The 18681-nt window shown below is 40.2% G+C and overlaps 1 protein-coding gene across 2 annotated transcripts in view; it reads right to left on the bottom strand.

Annotated features, from left to right (window-relative positions):
• Positions 1-15782, bottom strand: part of LOC102150444 (rho GTPase-activating protein 20-like) — a 50375-nt gene extending 34593 nt beyond the window's left edge. The window contains exons 1-5 of one of the 2 annotated variants that reach the window (XM_070259700.1): positions 15603-15782; positions 12077-12248; positions 5285-5434; positions 4238-4279; positions 3515-3620 (exon numbers count right to left, since the gene is read on the bottom strand). In XM_070259700.1, coding sequence (XP_070115801.1) covers positions 3515-3620; positions 4238-4279; positions 5285-5434; positions 12077-12248; positions 15603-15774 — 642 coding nt within the window. In that variant the 5' untranslated portion in view covers positions 15775-15782. Of the gene's footprint in view, positions 1-3514; positions 3621-4237; positions 4280-5284; positions 5435-12076; positions 12249-13187; positions 13415-15602 lie in introns of those variants that run through there. The other variant, XM_070259699.1, reaches the window with a different exon arrangement.
• Between the last annotated feature and the right edge of the window lie 2899 nt (positions 15783-18681).

Raw genomic sequence — 18681 nt, 5'->3', positions numbered from 1 at the left:
TCAGAAGAACTGGCTATAAAAGGCATTTTTAAAAGCTATTATTTAGTGAGTACTTTCTTTGTGTCTGGCATGATGGTCACTAAATTTTCATTGTCAAGATATGTTGAGACAATTAAATGAAACCAATGAGTCCAGGAAATTAGACTGAAAATTTGAGAAACTCAAGTTCCATTCTGAACTCTGACAGTAACTAGGGTATTCACAATAGCTCCCTGCCACACCTCACAGTGAGAAACGGCTCCATTAAAATAGGAAGACAGTTTACAGAAAAGTACCCGAAAGCAAGTAATAGGATTCTGAGATATCTATCGAACTATCTGAATTCCAAAAGACATTGTAAAAGAAGACAAGCGGTGACCAAGAACACTGACTGTGCACATGGTTTTGTAGTATTATAGGGCAGTGAGGCCCCTGTCCTCAATAAACGGTGCTTAAAGAAGACAGGAAGCATAAGGAAACACTCAGAGGCTTGAAAATGCATTAAAAACGAAGGGAATCCTTTCATAATTCATTCCTTGTCCTTTCATTGTATTTTTCTTCGTATGAATTCAATTGCTTGATATGAAATATGGCCCTGAAACTTGCTTATAATTGGACTTCTATCAATGAAAACATTCATTGATTTCCAACTACTTGTAGCCCTGAGGATTATGACAAAGTGCTTCAGAACCCAGTGGTAGAGCTCCGAGTGCCCAGACGCAGGGATGGTGGGAGCTTCCTGTGCTAACATGTCTGGGGGCATTCAAACATGGGGGTTTCCCTTGGGTCCTAACCAGAAGTAACGGTGCTGCTGTTTTTAAGATGTCTGAAGTCCCTTCAATACAATCAAAAGCTCTCCCATGAAATATTCTTTAAAGTAAAAAAATCTCTTTTCAAATGCTAATAATCACTCCCTAATTTATCTGGTCTGTAAGATAACGGTTTTTCATGGCATAAGGAACACATTATGTTCAAAATAGTAATTCCAGGGATGTGTGTATTTCTTCCTGCATGTTGTCTGTTCTCCAAAACAGATAAATTCCAGTAGACAGAGCTCTTCGCAAACAAACGCCTTAAAAAAAATAAACTATTTCATCAAATAATTTGAAAAAAATGGAAATGTGATTTTTTTCATAAGAACTAAAGTGTTACTTGATGTATGAAGAACCAGGGAAACGTGATCAATTCTCAAGAGTTGTGGACAACCCTGAGATGATCTAAACGTTCAAATTATTAGCCAAAGACAGCTATTACAATTATGCTCAATTGTATAAATGAAAATATGGTCATAATAAACAAAAATATAGGAATCTAAGCATAGAAATTAAAAATATTGAAAAAATAAATTTGAAACTACACAGGCTAAATTGCATAATGAAGATGACAAACAGAAGAGGAACTGATTTTGAAAATAGACAATAGAAATTATCCAATGTGAAGAGGAAAGCGGAAAAAAGAAGACTGAAAAAATTAACAGAACCTGAGGGAGCTGTGGACAACATCAAAGTGTCTGATATGCGTGTAACTAGAATCTCAGAAAGAAAGGAGAGAGAAAACGGGGAAGAAAAAAAAATGAGGTAATAATGACCAAAATTTCCCAAACTTTAGACATAATTTACATTCATAAAGACATAAATTTAAAAACTCAAGAAGTTTAGAAAATGCCAAACAGGATTTTGTTTGGCAAAAAAACAGATTCAAGGAAAACCATGCTCTGATACTTAGCCCCACTGCTAAAAACCAAAAACCAAGAAAAAATCTTGAAAGCAGCTGAAGAAAAATGACAGATCATATGCAGACGATTAGTGTTTGAATGATCACAGACAACGCATCAGAAGCATAAAGACCAAAAGACAGTGAAACATCTTTAAAGTGCCAAAAGAAAAAAAATTGCAGACAAAATTCTACATCCAGCAAACACATCTTTCAAGAGTGAAGCTGAAATAAAGACATTTTCAGATAAAAGAAACTAAGAAAATCTGTTGCACCAGATCTGCATAACAAGAAATGCTAAGGAAAGTTTCTCCAGGATGAAATGAAATAGAATCAGAGGGAAATTGGGATCTTCAGGAATGAATGAAGAACAGTAGAAATATTTGTTTTGTGTAACGTTTATGTAATTAAAGTTGATTTTTAAAAATTTAAAGGTGTTTTTCCATGAAAAATTCTGACTGCAACCCCTGCCCTAAGTGAAATGAGAGCAGGCAGTGTGCTTTGCTAGGGACTCTGCAGTCTTATCCCCTCAAGCAGAGCTTCTCTCGCATACCCAGAAACAGATCAGAATATTTGCACGGCTTTCCTACTGGCCAGGAAATAACTGTCTTAAACTGCCTCTTTTTCCACCTTCACATACTATCTTGTGTGATCGAGAGCTCCTGTAACGTACAACAGAACAAAGTGATATAAAAAACACCCAGAATATTTACTCTTCAGGGTAAATGTCTTGGCTCTTGCACTACATTTCAGAGATCAAATTATATATAAACAACTGAGGTGAATGGTTTTTTTCCCCAGTGGCATCAACAAAATAAGATAGAAATATACTGATCTCTTAAAAGTCTCATCCTTTTCAGTTCAATTAGTGCTGACATTCCTCAGAATGAAAGACTTTTCAAAACTTCTCCACATTTTTCATACCTGACCCTCCAGGAGATTCTCTCCTAGAAAAGGGACATTACTGAGGCCAGCCGGCAAAATGGGAACATGAATGGCAGCTTCAAGTATTACACCAATGTTCAATGCACTAAAGGCGCTAACTGTATGCTGTTATAGAAGGGAATACGCTTATGCTTAGGACATACCCAAGTGTTTAAGGATAAAGGACCACGACGTATGTGTGACCCTCAAAAATAGATATCTTCATACACAATATAGAGAAGGAGAGAGAGACAACAAAATAAATGATAAAGCAAATGGAGTAAAATGTTAACTAAATAGGTGAATCTAGCTAAAGGGTATATGGGTGTTCTTTATACCTTTTTCATTTTTGCAACTTTTCTGTAACTTTACAATTATTCCAAATAAAACATCATAGGAAGAAAAAAACTGTGGAAACAACCCAGGCCACTCTGCATGTAGCAACAATTGGAAAAAATGTTTCATTCTAATAGGAAATACCTGGTTGTGAAAATCACTTTATTACAACAAGCCACTATAATTACTATTAGCAGGATCCAGAGAAACATTATGGACATTTACCATGCAATATTCTTTCCATGCTTAGCACTGAAGCCATCATAGATTCCTCTTGCTTCATATCGCCTAGGATTCACGTTTTATGTCACAGTATGTATACAGGAAAATACAGTTTTCCACTTGGTACCTTCTAAATTCTCTCTTTCTCTTCCCCTCTCTTCCTTTCTCCCTCCCCCTCCTCTCCCCTTCCTGTTTTTCTTTCCTTCTCTCTCCCTTTCTCTCTCTCTCTCTCTGTTTCTATCCCCATCTCTCTCTCTCTATGTCTATGCCTCTCTCTTTCATTCTGCCCAAATAAAGAAACTTGGAATTTAATTTAATTTTTGGTCTTAAAAATACTCACACAGACACAGTTCTTAATGTCCTCAGTGATGATTTTGAGGGGAATGCTTTTCGGCTGGTCCTCCTCTTTGGCTAGATTGATGCACCTGATCAAATTCAATGATAACCTGAAATAGAGCAGGATGAATTGGCTGTTAGCTTATTTTCAAATCAATCTATACTGCTAATATTTTCAGTCTACTTGGTTATTTTTGAAAGCATATAAATAGATTCGGCAAAACCAAATTATGAGTTGGAAGAATATGCAAAAATACTTCAGGAAAATAAGACATGACCCAGAAAATAACGGGTTGCCCCTGTCGTGTGAGATTTGGGCAGTAGATCCAGTCCTCAGAGCTTTCCTGCCTGGTTGGAGGGCCCAGCACCTTCCTGGGTTCAAGGGTAGGAAGTAGCAGCTGCTTTGAGAATCACTCAGTAGAGTAACCTGCACTTAGGGAAATTGAACGTGTGTTTTGAGAGTAACATTGGATCCAACCATTAGGCTGGAGAGAAGGGGAAGATGAGAGTGACAAGCAGAACTTCCTCAAAAATAAGCAAAACATGCATGTAAGTGAGAGGACATTTTTGCAGTAGCAGCCGGGTAAATCTAAACAAGAAGTTACTTGAGGATGCTCGGACAGCTTCTACTAGAGAGAGGGAGAATAGTTTGAGGGCGCTGCTATGAAGAGATCTGCAATCTTTTATTGTGGATCAAAGATTTAAAATATGCATACTGAAAAAATACCTTTGAAGGGAAGAGTGCCATTTTTCCTTTAGTTCTGAAGAACTGCAATTTAAAAAAAGGGAGAAAAAAATTAAACTACATAAAATACTTATACTAAGATATTAGAATTGCCATTCCAGATGAAAATAGCAGCAGCCATTTATCACTGATGTGGATGCCTGTGTCAGTTGTGCTCTCCTCATCATTGGGCATTTGATGGGCCCTGCTGTTTTACAAGCAGTGTTACAGCGATGGGAAATAGATCTTAAAGTGGGAGAGCAGTTGGTTTGGAATCTATACACGTAATTGCAACTATGTGAGGCAAGCTATGTGAGCACGGGCAAGTCAATTAGCCACTCTGAGTTTCAGTTTCCAGAACAGGAAAAGGGTTAATTATACCTCAGAGCATTCCTGCAGCTGGCAGTGCTATTCAAATATAAAGAAGGAGCCCTGTGAACCCAAATGTAAACTCAGGATGTCCAGGGTCGGGGCGGCGGGGGGGGGGGGCCACATTCCCCATCCTCGTGCCAGTCTAAGAACATGTCTTGGAACACTAACTTGTACTCTGGGACCACACCTTTGTTTTGGATTGTCACCTCTCTATAGACACCAAATAAGACAAGATGTACACAGCAATTCAGGCAACCCAGTATTTGACGACATGATTAATTTTATTTATATAATTAAATACTATTTTTAAGGGAATGAGTTTGGGAGTATAAAAGCAATTTTTCAAACTTACTTGGACTATTTAATAGTACTTGCTCACGGAAGATATTCCAGTGATTTAAAAACACAGCTACTCGCTGGGGATTAGGGGCAGGATGTTGAGAGGGGTCTTAAACCTTACTCCACGCACCCTGAATATCCACCTCCCCAAGTAGCTCCTAGAGCCCATTTGAAAAACCACTGATCCAAAAACCAAAGGAAATTACTCCAATAGTTCCCATTGTTCATGATCAATTAGCACACATTTGCATATAAAAACCTTTTGGGGGAAAGTACATACAAGTGTCATTAGGAGAGGTCGGAAAAGGAGTCACTGAATACAGAAGCTGTAAGTTTTACCTGAAGGTGGCCACAAAGTTCACCGTGGGCCAGCCCAAGACAAAGGACCTCTTGGCACAGGTGTCGGCTTCTCCGAATTTGTCCAAACAGTTGGCAATCCATATGGTGTTCAGGGGTACTTTATTTTCTATCTTAAAGTTTTTTTTGTAACTAGAAAGATAACCAAACAAGACCTCTGTTAGTTTGTTTCTTAAGTGTTATGGGAACAGCGGTGCTCATGGTAAGATGCCAGTTCTCACTGCCCCAGGGTGCAACGTGCCTCCTTTAGCTCTGTGACCCTCTGTGCACGGCACAGCCAGGGGTTGGATGGGTCTTTACAAAGTGTGTGCTGAGTGACACCTGGCCAAGGAAGGCCCTGAAAACACTTCCTCGATGGCAGCAAATAGCCATTTTTCTGCATGTTGAGTATTGAGTACGGACCATACTCTACATTTTAGAGCTTTTCTAGAGAACCATTAATTCATTTATTATTCATTATTATTGTTATATTTGTTATTATATTCACATATATCATTTTATTTACTTAAGAATTTATTATTATAATTAATTTATTATTCATTCATGTCTTGCTTACTTTAAAAAGCATTTGCGTAGCTGAACAAAGATACCTGATACATGATTTATAAAAATAATTATACAATTTTTTTCTTGAGAATCAGACTAAAACAGCACAAAGCTTGGATCAGAGGGATTTAAAATACATTTTCAGCCTTAATTTTTTAAAGGATTTTCTAGCATTTAAGCATAGGTTACTTTAAATTTCCTTTATTAAGATTTCATTCATACCATTTTCTATCAGGTTCCAGATAAAACTGAAAAACTGTTAGCGCGCGGACTGAACTCAACTTAAAAATCAATCAATCAATCGATTGGTCCCACGTCAGTGCCCAGGAGGGTTTACATGTGAGTCATGGAGATATTTCCCATTTATCTCTGAGGAATCGGAAGGTGATCGACTTTGTCAGCAGTGAAATGGTTTTCTGACGGTTTCTTCCTAATCTCCTTTGACCTCTGACATGGAAACCACCATATCTCTTCGTTAACTCACAAATTTAACACTCAGGCGAGCCTGAGATTTAGACGGTACAAGTCCTCTGAAGGATGCCTAGGGAACATGGGCACGCCACTTCGGAATTGCCTCCTATTCAGAACCGCATGTGGAAATGCTAAAGCTAAAATGAGATCCAAGACACCTCAGGTTCAAAAACCCCTAAGACTCTGCTGACTCATGGGACAGTTAAAGCTCAAAGGCTTCGATGGGATTTATGAAACGAAAATAATTCTACAAGAAGCCTACCTGAAGAATGACCTAGATTCAAACGTTAGGGCACAGTGAATGCAGATACGCCTTGTGACACAGGTGGCTTCTTATACATTTATTTCACATTTTTACCCTATGTTGATGTATTTGAAGATTTGTGTGAAACACTATCAATTCTCAGATAAAATAATTGTTCTAGATCGTAACTCTAAAAGCATTACGAAGCTAAAAATATTATACTGCCAATAGGAAAGAGAGACACGTATCTACCTGTTTTTACAGATTTTAAAAGTTTTGTAATGTAGATGTCCATGTGTAGAGACACCTAAGGTACTGTGTGGAAAATTCCAAATACATTCACCTGAAAAAGTCATTTCAATAATTCTCTCCAAAGTTCCATAAAGTCCCAAGATTATCCCCTTCCTTGAAACCAAACCACGGAGTTGTCAAAAGCCCAGAGTATGGTTTTCAGTCTCCTATAACATTTATTGAGCTCGCACCACATGCCAAGCACTATTCTACATATTTTACAAACATTACTTCACTTAATCCTCAATCCACTATATCTATTAGCTCCATTTTATGGATGAGGAAACTCACAGAGAGATTAAGAAAATTGCCAAAAGCAAGAGATGGGCTTTGAAGCCAGACAGCCTAAGTCATGAGCCTATGCTCACAACCACTCGGCCTCCATGAGTGCTGACCTGGACAGTTCCATGTAGTGCCCTCCTCATCGTTCCTACCTTCAGCCTCCTTTCTCCCCCCAGAGCCATCAGGCTTTCTGACGGCATTGTTCTCTCGTTTGAGAGTGAGAGGATCAATCTCCTGACATTCTATCAACAAAGCTAAATGCTAGCCTGGAAATACTGAAAATGTATTACAACAAAGGCTTGTACTACAGTGGATTCTCCTCAGATCTCACCGCGTTTCTTTGCTCTCAGTGACTGACTCTTCAGATTATCTCAGTAGAAATGAGAAGGGGTGAACCTTATGTAAACTGGCTCAAAGGGAGCAGGAGGAAAAAGGCAGTTTTCATTTCTACCGCGTGGGCCCTCGCTATCGATCTGCTGAGATGATGGTATCCCTCTCGCTTTCTTCTACCTCAACTTGGACATGGGAGCGTGAGCCCCGGTGAACTGTGGAAAGTCACAGATTCTAGGGAGATTCCCCTCATTCCAAGGCACAGGTGTTCCCTTAGATGCTGGGAGTAGGGGTCGTGGTATCTTCTGCAAGAATCTCTGTAATTCCACTGATAATAAGCTAATAGTCATCTTCATCTTTTGACCTAAACAAAATTTGATTTCATTGTTTCTATATTCTTTAATAACTAAATATGAGGACAGAGATGTCTGAGGGGGGTGTGAGCTAAGTAAGTACAGTCTCTTCCTTTCTGTACATTCTCCATGGGCCTCTGCGAGTATTAGTATCTTATGAAGTAGATGCTGTTTAAAAAAACAAGGCATAATTTCATTTGAAAAATAACTTCTTATTTAGCATTCTAATGAATATCAAAAATGTTAACAAAGGTCCCATCTGACTTTAATTCTTGAGAACCAAAGTTTCTAATGTAGTATGAAAAAAATGAAGAAAATCTCCAAACAATTTCCATTGACTGTTATTAACATCCAGCACAACTGGAGAAATATAGTTTCCTCATGAAGAAAGAACATATAAATCCCCTTTATTATTACACACAAACTGAAGTTCATTTAGTCTGACTAATATCTATGCTGCAGTCAGTCAACTGTTTACTCCCTTTGTGTCGGTTTCTGTAGCATCAACCTGGAGAAGACAGAGTTTCCAACTGAAGCCTCAAGACACACTGAGGAAAAACAGAACCTAAGTCACTCCACCCCCTTCCCTGAGCAGAAAAAGCAGGCACTAAACTCAGGTGATTAACTTGAACAGATCGATCCAGGACATAACACAATCCTCCATCTGAGAGCGAGGCGTGACAGAAAGGAAATAAGCGGCTTGTTGCGGGTGGCTATTTCATTGTAGTTGTTGTTTCTTTGTGGGAAAAAAATAAATAAATTTTCTCATATGAACAGTAATCACGAATGTACCCAAATGTTTACTATGGAAATGATCTAGTAGCCAGCTTTCTAAAAACTGTGGTAAACTCTTGTACAAGGTGGCAGCATTGAGTACTGCTTGCTTCCTGCTGTGGACTGAATTGTGTCCCCAACTCCCACCCCACCCCCCACCCCCCAATTCATACCTTGAAGCCCTAACAGCCAACAAGTCAGTTTTTGGAGATCAAGCTTATAGGAGGTCATTAAGGTTAGATGAGGTCATAAGGGTGGGGTGCTAATCCAATAGGATTGGGAGGAAGAGAGAGAGCTCTTTCTCCACAGGCACACACTAAGGAGAGGCATGCGAGCCCATGGGGAGAAGGCAGCCATCTGCAAGCCGGGAGGGGAGCTCTCACGAGGACCCAACCCTGCTGACAGCCTTATCTCAGACTTCCAGCCTCCAGAACCGTGATAAATTTCTGTAAATAAATAAATTTCTTTCCTTTGTGGTGAGGAAATGACTAACTCTCATCTGCTTTGTCCCTGGTGAGAAATGGAACAGAATGCTCAGGGAACTGAAAAACAAATGAGAAGTCTAGCTATCAAAAAAAAAAAAAATCAGAGGCCAAAATAAAGATAATAAAATATATTTAAGATGAGTGAAATTGCCTCCAGGTGTAGCCTTGGAGATGGTGATGTCATAAAGAGGACAGAGAGAAAAAGACTCTGTCCAGGGCTTGGCATGAGGGCCACTTGAAGCACTAACAATAAATAAACAAATCTCTGTAAATACATTTCTGTGGTTTAAACCAACCAGTCGATGATATTTTGTTTTGGTAGCCTGACCAGATTAAGACAGTTACCTTATCAAAAATCTATGCTCTCTCTATATCAAGGTCTTATGAAGCAAATCAAATACCTTAGATCACCTACGCTTTCTAACATTCCCAATGGATGTAGAAAGTATATAAAAGTAATCTTTCAGGAACTGAGTCTCATAAACAAGAATATGACTAAATAAATTGATACAGATTGTGTCACATCATGAAAAACCTTTGAGCAGACACAAAGAGCTATCTCAAAAGCAGTATGTGAAAAATGTTGGACATCTTTTGTGATAATGGACCAACCAAAATAAAAATTCAGCTCTTAAATGGATGCAATTTGCTAGGAGAAAAGAACACTGTATCAATATAAAATGTTTTTAGCAGAGTACTGTAGGTTCTATCAGACCCATTCAGAGGTTAGCAGTATCTGAGACAAGTGGCTTCTGGTAGGAAAACAAAGGTCTCCTACTCTCCTAAATACTATAATAATTACAAAGGTGAAAAAAAAAGTGAAAGAGAATGTATTCCCCTTAAAAATTGAATGTGAGTGGTCTGCAAAGTCCTGACAAGCAGGAGATGAGTGTTGTGGTTGCTTGCTTTTGTGTGTCTCAGGTTGAGCACGGAGGAATACAACATGGTGTGACAGGAAGAGCATGGCCTTGGGATGAAGGCAGACCTGCGGTGCAGTCTCTCCCACCATTTTCCTGTGTATGACATCGGGCCAGTTCCTGAGCCTTCCTCAGTCTTTGTCTTCCTATCTGAAGCCTGGAGATGATAACAATACCTGCCTTGGAGGGCTATTGGGGAAACTAAACAAGCCATCTGTGATGCTCCTCGTGTGGTCCCAAGAATGCATCCAAGAAATTTCAGTTTCCTATACTAACCTTGGTTAAATAAAGAGATTGGTAACTAGTCTACATTTTTTAAAATAATGCCTCATTCCCTCTATCAGGAGCAGAGTGCTTTGAATGGACCTCATGCCAAGCCCTGGACAGAATCTTTTTCTCTCTGTCCTCTTTATGACATTGCCGTCTCCAAGCCTACATCTGGAGGCAATTTCACTCATCTTAAATATATTTTATCATCTTTATTTTGGTCTCTGATTTTTTTTTTTTTTTTGATAGCTAGACTTCTCATTTGTTTCTCAGTTCCATTTCTCACCAGGATGAGAGTTAGTCATTTCCTCACCACAAAGGAAAGGTTGATTTCAAGGATGAGAGAGAAACTAGGTGATTGTGGTGTGTTCTGTGAAATCCAGACAAAAGAGAGAATAGAGGCAGCAGCACCACAGGTTGGGTAAGAGCCTGTGTGCTGAAATTAACAGACCTAGTTTCAAATGTGGACTCCACTAATTGCTAAGGTGGTGACCTGGGGAAAGGCAGCAGACCTCTGGGCATCAAGGTCCTCCATAAGATAAGGAAAATGATCCCATCTCACTGGGTAGTTGCAAGGATCAGACAAGATTCGGTACCTAAAGTCCTCAGCACAATTCCTGACAGAAAAAATTTCTGATAAATCATTCTTCTTAGCATTAACGTCGCTCAGATTAAATATAGCATTTTGCAAAGTCAGTACTTGCGTGTCTTACCTACGACATGGCGTAACTAACTGAGAGCTAGCGGGGAGGGCAGCCAAGAAAAGAGTTTTCGTTTTCTCTAGTAATGAAAAAGCTTCTTGATAATTTGTTTGGTGAAATATTCTTTGTCTTTTATGATGTTTCATAAATCATGAAAACAGAGATGAAGCAAGTAAACAGATGACCTTGCATCCACCTACCGTTAGATGTTAATTGAGCAATTACCATGTTCTAGGCTGGATATTGGTTACATTTGTGTCCACGGTTGGGAAGAAAGTGCGCCCAATTGGTTCTGTCTCCAACATATATTCCAAATCTGTCTGCTGCCTCTTCTCACTGCCACTCCCAAGATGGAGTCCTTGTCATATTTCATCAGAACCACTGCCTCCCCAACTAGTCTCCCTGTGTCCACTCTTGCTTACCCACCAATCCGCTATCTACCAGTAGGCAGAACAATATGCTAAAACTATAAACCAGATATGGTCACTTGCTTAATTAAATATGCTTCAGCATAATATTTCAACCCTTATTGTGGCCTGTGGAGACCCTGTGTGGCTGGACCCCTGACCACAGTATCTTACCTGATATTGCGCCCCACACTGCAGGCTCCAGTCACATCAGCCTTTCCTGAACCCCTCCCTCCAGAGGGCTGAGTTGCACCCACTGAGTCCTGCTGGTCCCTCACCCTAGAAGGCTCAGCCACCTAGTCTAGGAATGTGGCTGCTTCTCACCCCATAGGTTTGGTTTAAATGCTGCCACCTCGGAGAGACCTTCATAGACAGCCCCTCTCTAGGATGGTCCCATTTTCTTCTCCACATGGTACCCTCTTCTCTCTCTTATGAGGAGCACTAACTTCAATGTGTAATTTCCCTCCTCTTATTTTTATCATCTGTCCGGAAGCTCCAGGCAGGAGAGACCCTGCCTGTCACATTCTCAATCATGTTCTCTACAGGGACACGGCACAGAATAAGACCTCTGTCAATACTTGTTGAATAAAGGGAGGATGAAAACATTTGCAAAAGCAAAAGAAGAAAACCACTAAATATTTTCCTACAGTAAGGGTTAGTGAGAACGCAATCTGGTGATAATCAGGAGCCTGTAGTGTACACGTACTTGGTGTTAGTTATCAGCAACAGATCGCTGAGCAAGAAGAGGTGCCGCTTCTGCCTCCTCCAGCCTCTCTTGAGTTCCACGGGGCCGTGGATCAGCAGGGTGTGATCATCCGGCACTCTCAGATGACGTAGCATTTTCACTGTGGGTGTCCACCTCAACAGAAGCGCTTTCCCTGCAACGCAACAAGCACCACAGGACAACCAGTCACCCATCAAATACCTGATAGAGTTTTGTGCCAAAGGTCAAGGTTAACACGACACTAAAAATTAGCCTCGATCCCCAAAACAGAACTCTATAGCTCAAATTCAAGTCACCAAATTACAGAAAGCTATTAAAAAAGATGAGGTCACACAGGGAGTTGAGGTAGATGGAGAACAGGTTCAAGGACATGCCCTGGGGCATGCCAACTCTTAGAGGTGGGGAAAAGGGGACAGCAGCAAAGCAAAGATGGCCACCAGCTGTTGGGAAGGGGAGAACCAAGAGGCCAAAGGTTGAGAATATTACAAGAAGGTTAAAAAAAAAAAAACGAAAACCCAGGACAATTTGTGGCCTGAGACAGATAAAATAAAGTGATCTGGAGATTTGTGAAAAAGTAATTACAATTTAGTTTCATGTTAACATAAAAATTTAGATAACTGAAGATTCTGGAAAATTGATTCCAATCGTATCTAAATCAGTATTCAAGTTTTTGGGGGAAATTCTCAAAGATCAGCAAATAATACTGGAAACATCAAAAAGTTTCTAAACACCACAGGGTCTTAGATATTATTTTGTTGAGCTATAACTAAGCTCTAAGCTATGACTCTTTGGTCATAAAAGGTAAAACAACTAAATTTCACAGGACACAAAAACTCTTTCATAAATAGGGAGATATTGTCATAGATCTACAGAAAATTCTCTCTCATGGAGCCAAGAAAGAGTCTCCCTTGAGTATGTAAAGCCTGCTTTCTGTGCTCAGCAGCACTGAACCTTGTGTGAACATGAGTAGCTTTTCACGAAACCAGTGCTGAAGGTAAGAATCAGTTCCCATGTTTTAGGAAAAACAAAACAGAACACTTCCTGTGACTGCTAGTCCCTTTGGACGATCAAGAGTAGTATATTAAAAGACTACCTGCTGAGGTGAAGCCTTGAAGGACCACCTGAAAGCTCAAAACGCTTTTTGATTGACGAAAACATCCCGTTTTCTTCAATTCTTGGCACTGACTATCGAGCACGTCTACAGCACTTAGCAGAGCACTGTAAACTAGGCCCTGGAGCCTGAGGATTCTGGTGTTGTCAAGATCTGTGGCCATTATGACGTCAGGGTTCTAAGGCGCATGCCATAACTGACAAACTGACATATCTGTTTCCCTGGTTTTGCCTCCATCTTTTGAGTTTTTAAAATTAATCTATTTACTTTGAGATAACTGTAGATTCACAGGAAGTTGTAAGAAACAACCTAGAGAAATTACATCAACCTTTTACGTGGTTCCCCCAATGGTACTATTTCTCTAAACTATAGTACAATACCATAATTAGGATAGTAGCATTGACACAGTCAAGATACAGGACATTTCCATCACCACAGGATCCTTTGTCTTCCTCTTTGACAGCCCCATAGACTTCCTTCCCACCACTACCACCTCTTTAATTCTGGGCAACCACGCATCTGTTCTCCACGTCTGTAATGTTGCCATTTCAAGAATGTTACATAAGTGAGATCGTACAGTATGTGACCTTTTTGGATTTGCTCCTTTCCACTCAGCAAAACTGGAGATTCATCTGGATTGTTGCAGTTACTCACAGTTCATTTCTTTGTATCTCTTAGTCGTATTCCCTGATGGGGATATGTCAGTTTGTTTAACCAACTGTTGAAGGACTTGTGGGTTATCTCCAGTTTTTGACTATTACAAATAAAGCTGCTACAAACATTTGTGTACAGGTTTTTGTGTCAACATAAGTCTTCATTTCTCTGGGCTAAATGCCCAGGCATGCAATTGCCGGGTGGCATGGTAGCTGTGTGTTTTGTTTTTTAAGAAATTGCCAAACTGTTTTCCAGAGTGGCTGTGCCATTTCACAGTCTCACCAGCACTGTCCAAGTGACTCAGTTTCCCCACATTCACACCAGCTTTTGGTGCTGTCATTTGTTATTTTAGCCATTCTGCTACGCTGTGTAGTGATATCTCCTTGTGGACTTAATTTGCATTTCCCTAACGGTTAATGATGCTGAACATCTTTTCATGTGCTTATTTGCCATCTATCTTCTTCAGTGTTATGGAACCTACCATAGTCTGCTAAAACATTTTATGTGAAGATAGTGTTTTCTTCCTACTAGAAAATTGTCCATTTTATAAATGAAGAGGCTGCTGCCCAGATAGGTGAGATCCTTTGAATCCAAGCAGCCATGATGTAGCACAAAGGATTCAACTCCGGCTGCCTGGGGAGGTCACACAGCAGAGTGAGAGTGACCCTCTAACCTCTTCTCACAGGGACGGTCTGTTTCCTTGGACAACTATGGAGGACTGAAATTTGATCCTTCTAACAAATTTGTGGTTGCCCTTATAGGCTCCTCTAACAGTTATTTGAATACCTATCTTTTATTCCACACTAGTCTCTAAGGACTTCGAGGAAAGAGTCGGTATTTGATTTATTGTTTAACTCTCACTGGCATTGACACATTGGAGGAATTCAGAAAATGTTATTGAATGAAGGAATGAAATTGTTTTCTGCCGCAGATGGAGGAAAAAAAGATGATTTAAAACAGTCTGTCTTTCATTGACTTCATTCGTTCAACAGTGTTTGAACCTGTACCAGGAAAAAGGCACTTGGCTAGGACCGGGAGCAGAGAGCAAAAGGGACCCCACCAACTCTCACAAAACCACATGACCTAGATGTGAATGGGGGAGACACAAATGGAGTGAAGGGTCCCACCACTCACCGTGGAAGGCCAGACTCTGGTGGGTGCCGTAGAGAAAGACTGGAGAGTGAGATGGGAAATGAAAAGAGGACCTGACACCCGATTTCAGTTGTGGGGAGGGCAGGCAAGTAAGGCTTCTTTGAAGAGCTCATTTGAAATGAGCTTTAAGGATAATTCGGAATTAAATAGAGAGAAAGGAGAGGGGAGAGAAGGGAAGGGGAGGGAGTAGGTGTCGGGAGGGGATGTCTCACTCTTCATGTGGAAGAGGGAGAATTCAAGGATATGAAGTTCCAGAGACGTGAAATAGTTGCTCGATTGCAGACCCTAACAGAAGGTACAGGGAAATGAAATAAGCATGGAAAGGTCTATAGAGGCCAGAAGTACAGGTCCTTTTAGTCTTTTGGGACCTTGTTAAAGCCTCTCATCTTAAAACCAAATTAGCATGGAAGCGGCATAATGACAGTGGCCTCCGGAGACTTCTACCCACTTTGAAAGGGACGAAGCTCGTCTGGACATGCTTGACTGTATTTAGAACCACGGAGCCTCATTGGGCAATGCTCTCTGGCCTCCCATCACGCATCCAACTGAGTCTATTGAAGGTAAGAAACGTCGGCGGACTTATCTCTGCACCTCCTCCAGTTCCTTGATGGTCTGCCCTTCTCAGCCTCTCCTGTCCAGAGAGGTTGGAGGCCAGGAAAACTTCTCTGCTTCTAGAGTCCAGCTCCTGACGATCAGTCGTGATAGGCATCAGAATCGCCCAGGGGAGCTTTTCAGGCCCTCCTCCCCAGGGGTCCTGAGTCATCACATCCGGAAGATCTGTAGTTTAAAAAAGCTTTTTGAGTGATTCTTATATAAAAACAGGATTGCGAGGGACTGTTTTTTTAGGATTCATTGAGAAAGAAGTGCTGCTTTGACACCACCTTCCCCTTGTAAGGAAGCAGAGGAGAGAAAACTTTTTCTTAGAAAGATCAAGGGAACTTTCCTCAGTCATGTGATAGTTATCTTTACATGTAACGGTTAACACTTAATTTCTTCCAAAACGCCATTGGTATTTCTTTTGATTTCATGAAAGAGCTCTAAATGGAATAACAGTCACAGAGTCTGTTTTCATTTATTTCATTGAACACTGAGCTTTTCACCCTAAATATCAAATACAAGAGTTAGTCTAAGGTGATCCTATGCCAATAATACCAACATTAAGCACATCACAAAGACAAGACTATTTTCTTTCTTCTATTTTCTCTTTTAGATTTTTAAATCTTTGATTAAATGTCTATATTGGAAAATAGATTGTGTAGAGTCGAGCTCGAGGTCTGGAATCCAGTTACCTGGTTTTGAATCCCTCCTCAGTATTTACTACCCACGTGACACTGGGAAAACCAGTTACACTTTAAAGCCTCAATGCCCTCATCTGTGAAATAGAGATGATGATAAAAGTACCTGCTCCACAAGGTTGTTATGAGAATTAAATGAGATAATACACGGGAAACTTAGTGTGGTACCTAACACAGTAATCCCTCAGTTCTTGTTAGTTATGCTTATAGGAGACAGTGAGACTAGATATTCAAAAATAGCAAAGCAATATCACGGGTATTCTTTTTTTTTTCCACGGGTATTCTTCCATGACCAAAGAGAGGGAGAGAGAACAGGTGGTAATACCGATAAGCCACAAGTTGCCAAGCTCCTCGCCAGGCAGTTTATGTGCATCATCTCATTTCCTTGAAGCAGATTTGTGAGATAAGAATCATTATTTCCATGTTTGCAGGTGGAGAAACAGGCTCAGTAAAGTTAACTGAGAGCCGCATACGTAACAATTCACAGAATCCAATTTGTCTAATTTCAAAGTCATAAAATGTTTCCACAATAAACAATGTTTGCCCTCTGGAGGAGGGAAGGAAATACATTTGAAGCCATAGTACGTTGAGGTTGGCTCCCAAATTATTTAACTGGCATGTATCTGAGGGTTTTCATGAACTGTCAGCATCGGCAGTTGGTGCCCAGAGCCCGCTCAATCTGTCCTGCCCTGTCCTGCTTGTGGAGCCCTTAGCCCCTGCTGGTAGCATGGACCATCTCTCAGACAGGAAGTTTGCATCAGCTCCCAAGGTGGAAAGTAAACCCTTGTCCCTTTCAAGACCCAGACCTGGGGCTTTAGATGGGTGGGGAGGAGCAGTCAGGATTGTGAAAGTGCTCTGACTGCTGATTGACCTCCTGATGTCTAGTTGTCCATGTCTCTGTGACAGATACCAGGTTGTGAATTGTGGCTAAAGCTTTCCACTGCTTCTTCAGCTGGATCCCCAACATGTGAGTAATTTCTTTCCTGATTCTGGCTCTCTGGACCTCCTACCCTCTGCGAATTGATTTTGACCCCCACAAAGAGAGGGAAAAGAGAGGGATGCCCAGGGCTTGACAGTGAACACCTGCTCCACTACCCTTTGCTGTCCTCTGCTGACCATCCCTGGAAATTACGTTTAACTTTCCAGGCCCTTGGTCCAAGGCAGATACTGTAGTGACCGAGTGAAGACTGGCACAAAAAATTTGAGGGTGTGCCAAAAAACTAAGTAAACAAGATAAATGATATTTTAATGCCATATACTTAAAATTCAAATTTCAAAAAATCGATTTCAAATTTCAAAAAAACACACGATAAACAAAATATCTAAATGTACTCTCAAGTAGTATTCCTAGTTTACATGTACATAAGCCTGCCATCCATCTTTTTAGTCAAGGGCGAGGTCTGACACCACAATGGAAAATCACACTACCAATATTGATCATCACTGATCATCATTAATATATATGGAAAAAACCCAGAAAATTTAGAAGAAACCAACAGCAAAAATGAGAAGGTCCAAGTGGAATAGATATGACAGTTGACTCTTGAAGAAAACAGATAATTAAGAGAACAGAAAAAAATAATTGATCAAAAAAAACCACCTAGGGGGCTGGCCCCGTGGCCGAGTGGTTAAGTTCATGCGCTGCGCTGCAGGTGGCCCAGTGTTTCGTTGGTTCGGATCCTGGGCGCGGACATGGCACCGCTCATCAAACCACGCTGAGGCACCATCCCACATGCCACAATTAGAAGGACCCACAACAAAGAATATACAACTATGTACTGGGGGGCTTTGGGGAGAAAAAAGGAAAAAATAAAATCTTAAAAAAAAAAAAAAGAAAAAAAAACCCACCTAATATCTTCAGAGTCAAGAAGTGAAAGAATAGATAGCTATGTAACAAGAACAACCAAAGAAGGAGAAAGATTTCTTGGAAATTAAGGGCATGATTGGCCACATTAATAATTTAATAGAAAGTCTTGAAGATTGAGTTTTAGGAATCCCACTTGACCTTGCAGTTTTAACGATTACCTTTTTTCCTCAATAGTAAATATTTTTCTCTTCACTAAGGAGTAGTTTACTAATTAGAATAATGTAAAAGGTATTTCAATTTGTAGAATCAACATATAAACAAAACTTGGAAGATAATTATAAAAGATAATCTCATACTAACATTAATAATGAAAAAAATGAGCGTCTGAATGTTAAAGCAGCAGAGAGATGTGGAAGGTAATGTCAGACACACATTTTTTCTCAAGGAATTGAGATACACTATCTAAAATCGATGTGACAAAATACAGAGTTTAAGCATATTCTTTAAAATCACAGACAACCACCAGAAGAATCAAACTAGTGTAACCGGAAAAGCTTAGGAGTGGATG

This window comes from Equus caballus, chromosome 2, assembly GCF_041296265.1.
Source record: "Equus caballus isolate H_3958 breed thoroughbred chromosome 2, TB-T2T, whole genome shotgun sequence".
In the NCBI taxonomy this organism is placed as follows: domain Eukaryota; kingdom Metazoa; phylum Chordata; class Mammalia; order Perissodactyla; family Equidae; genus Equus; species Equus caballus.
Note: the sequence above shows the minus strand (reverse complement) of the source record. Positions and strands in the feature narration are given on the sequence as shown.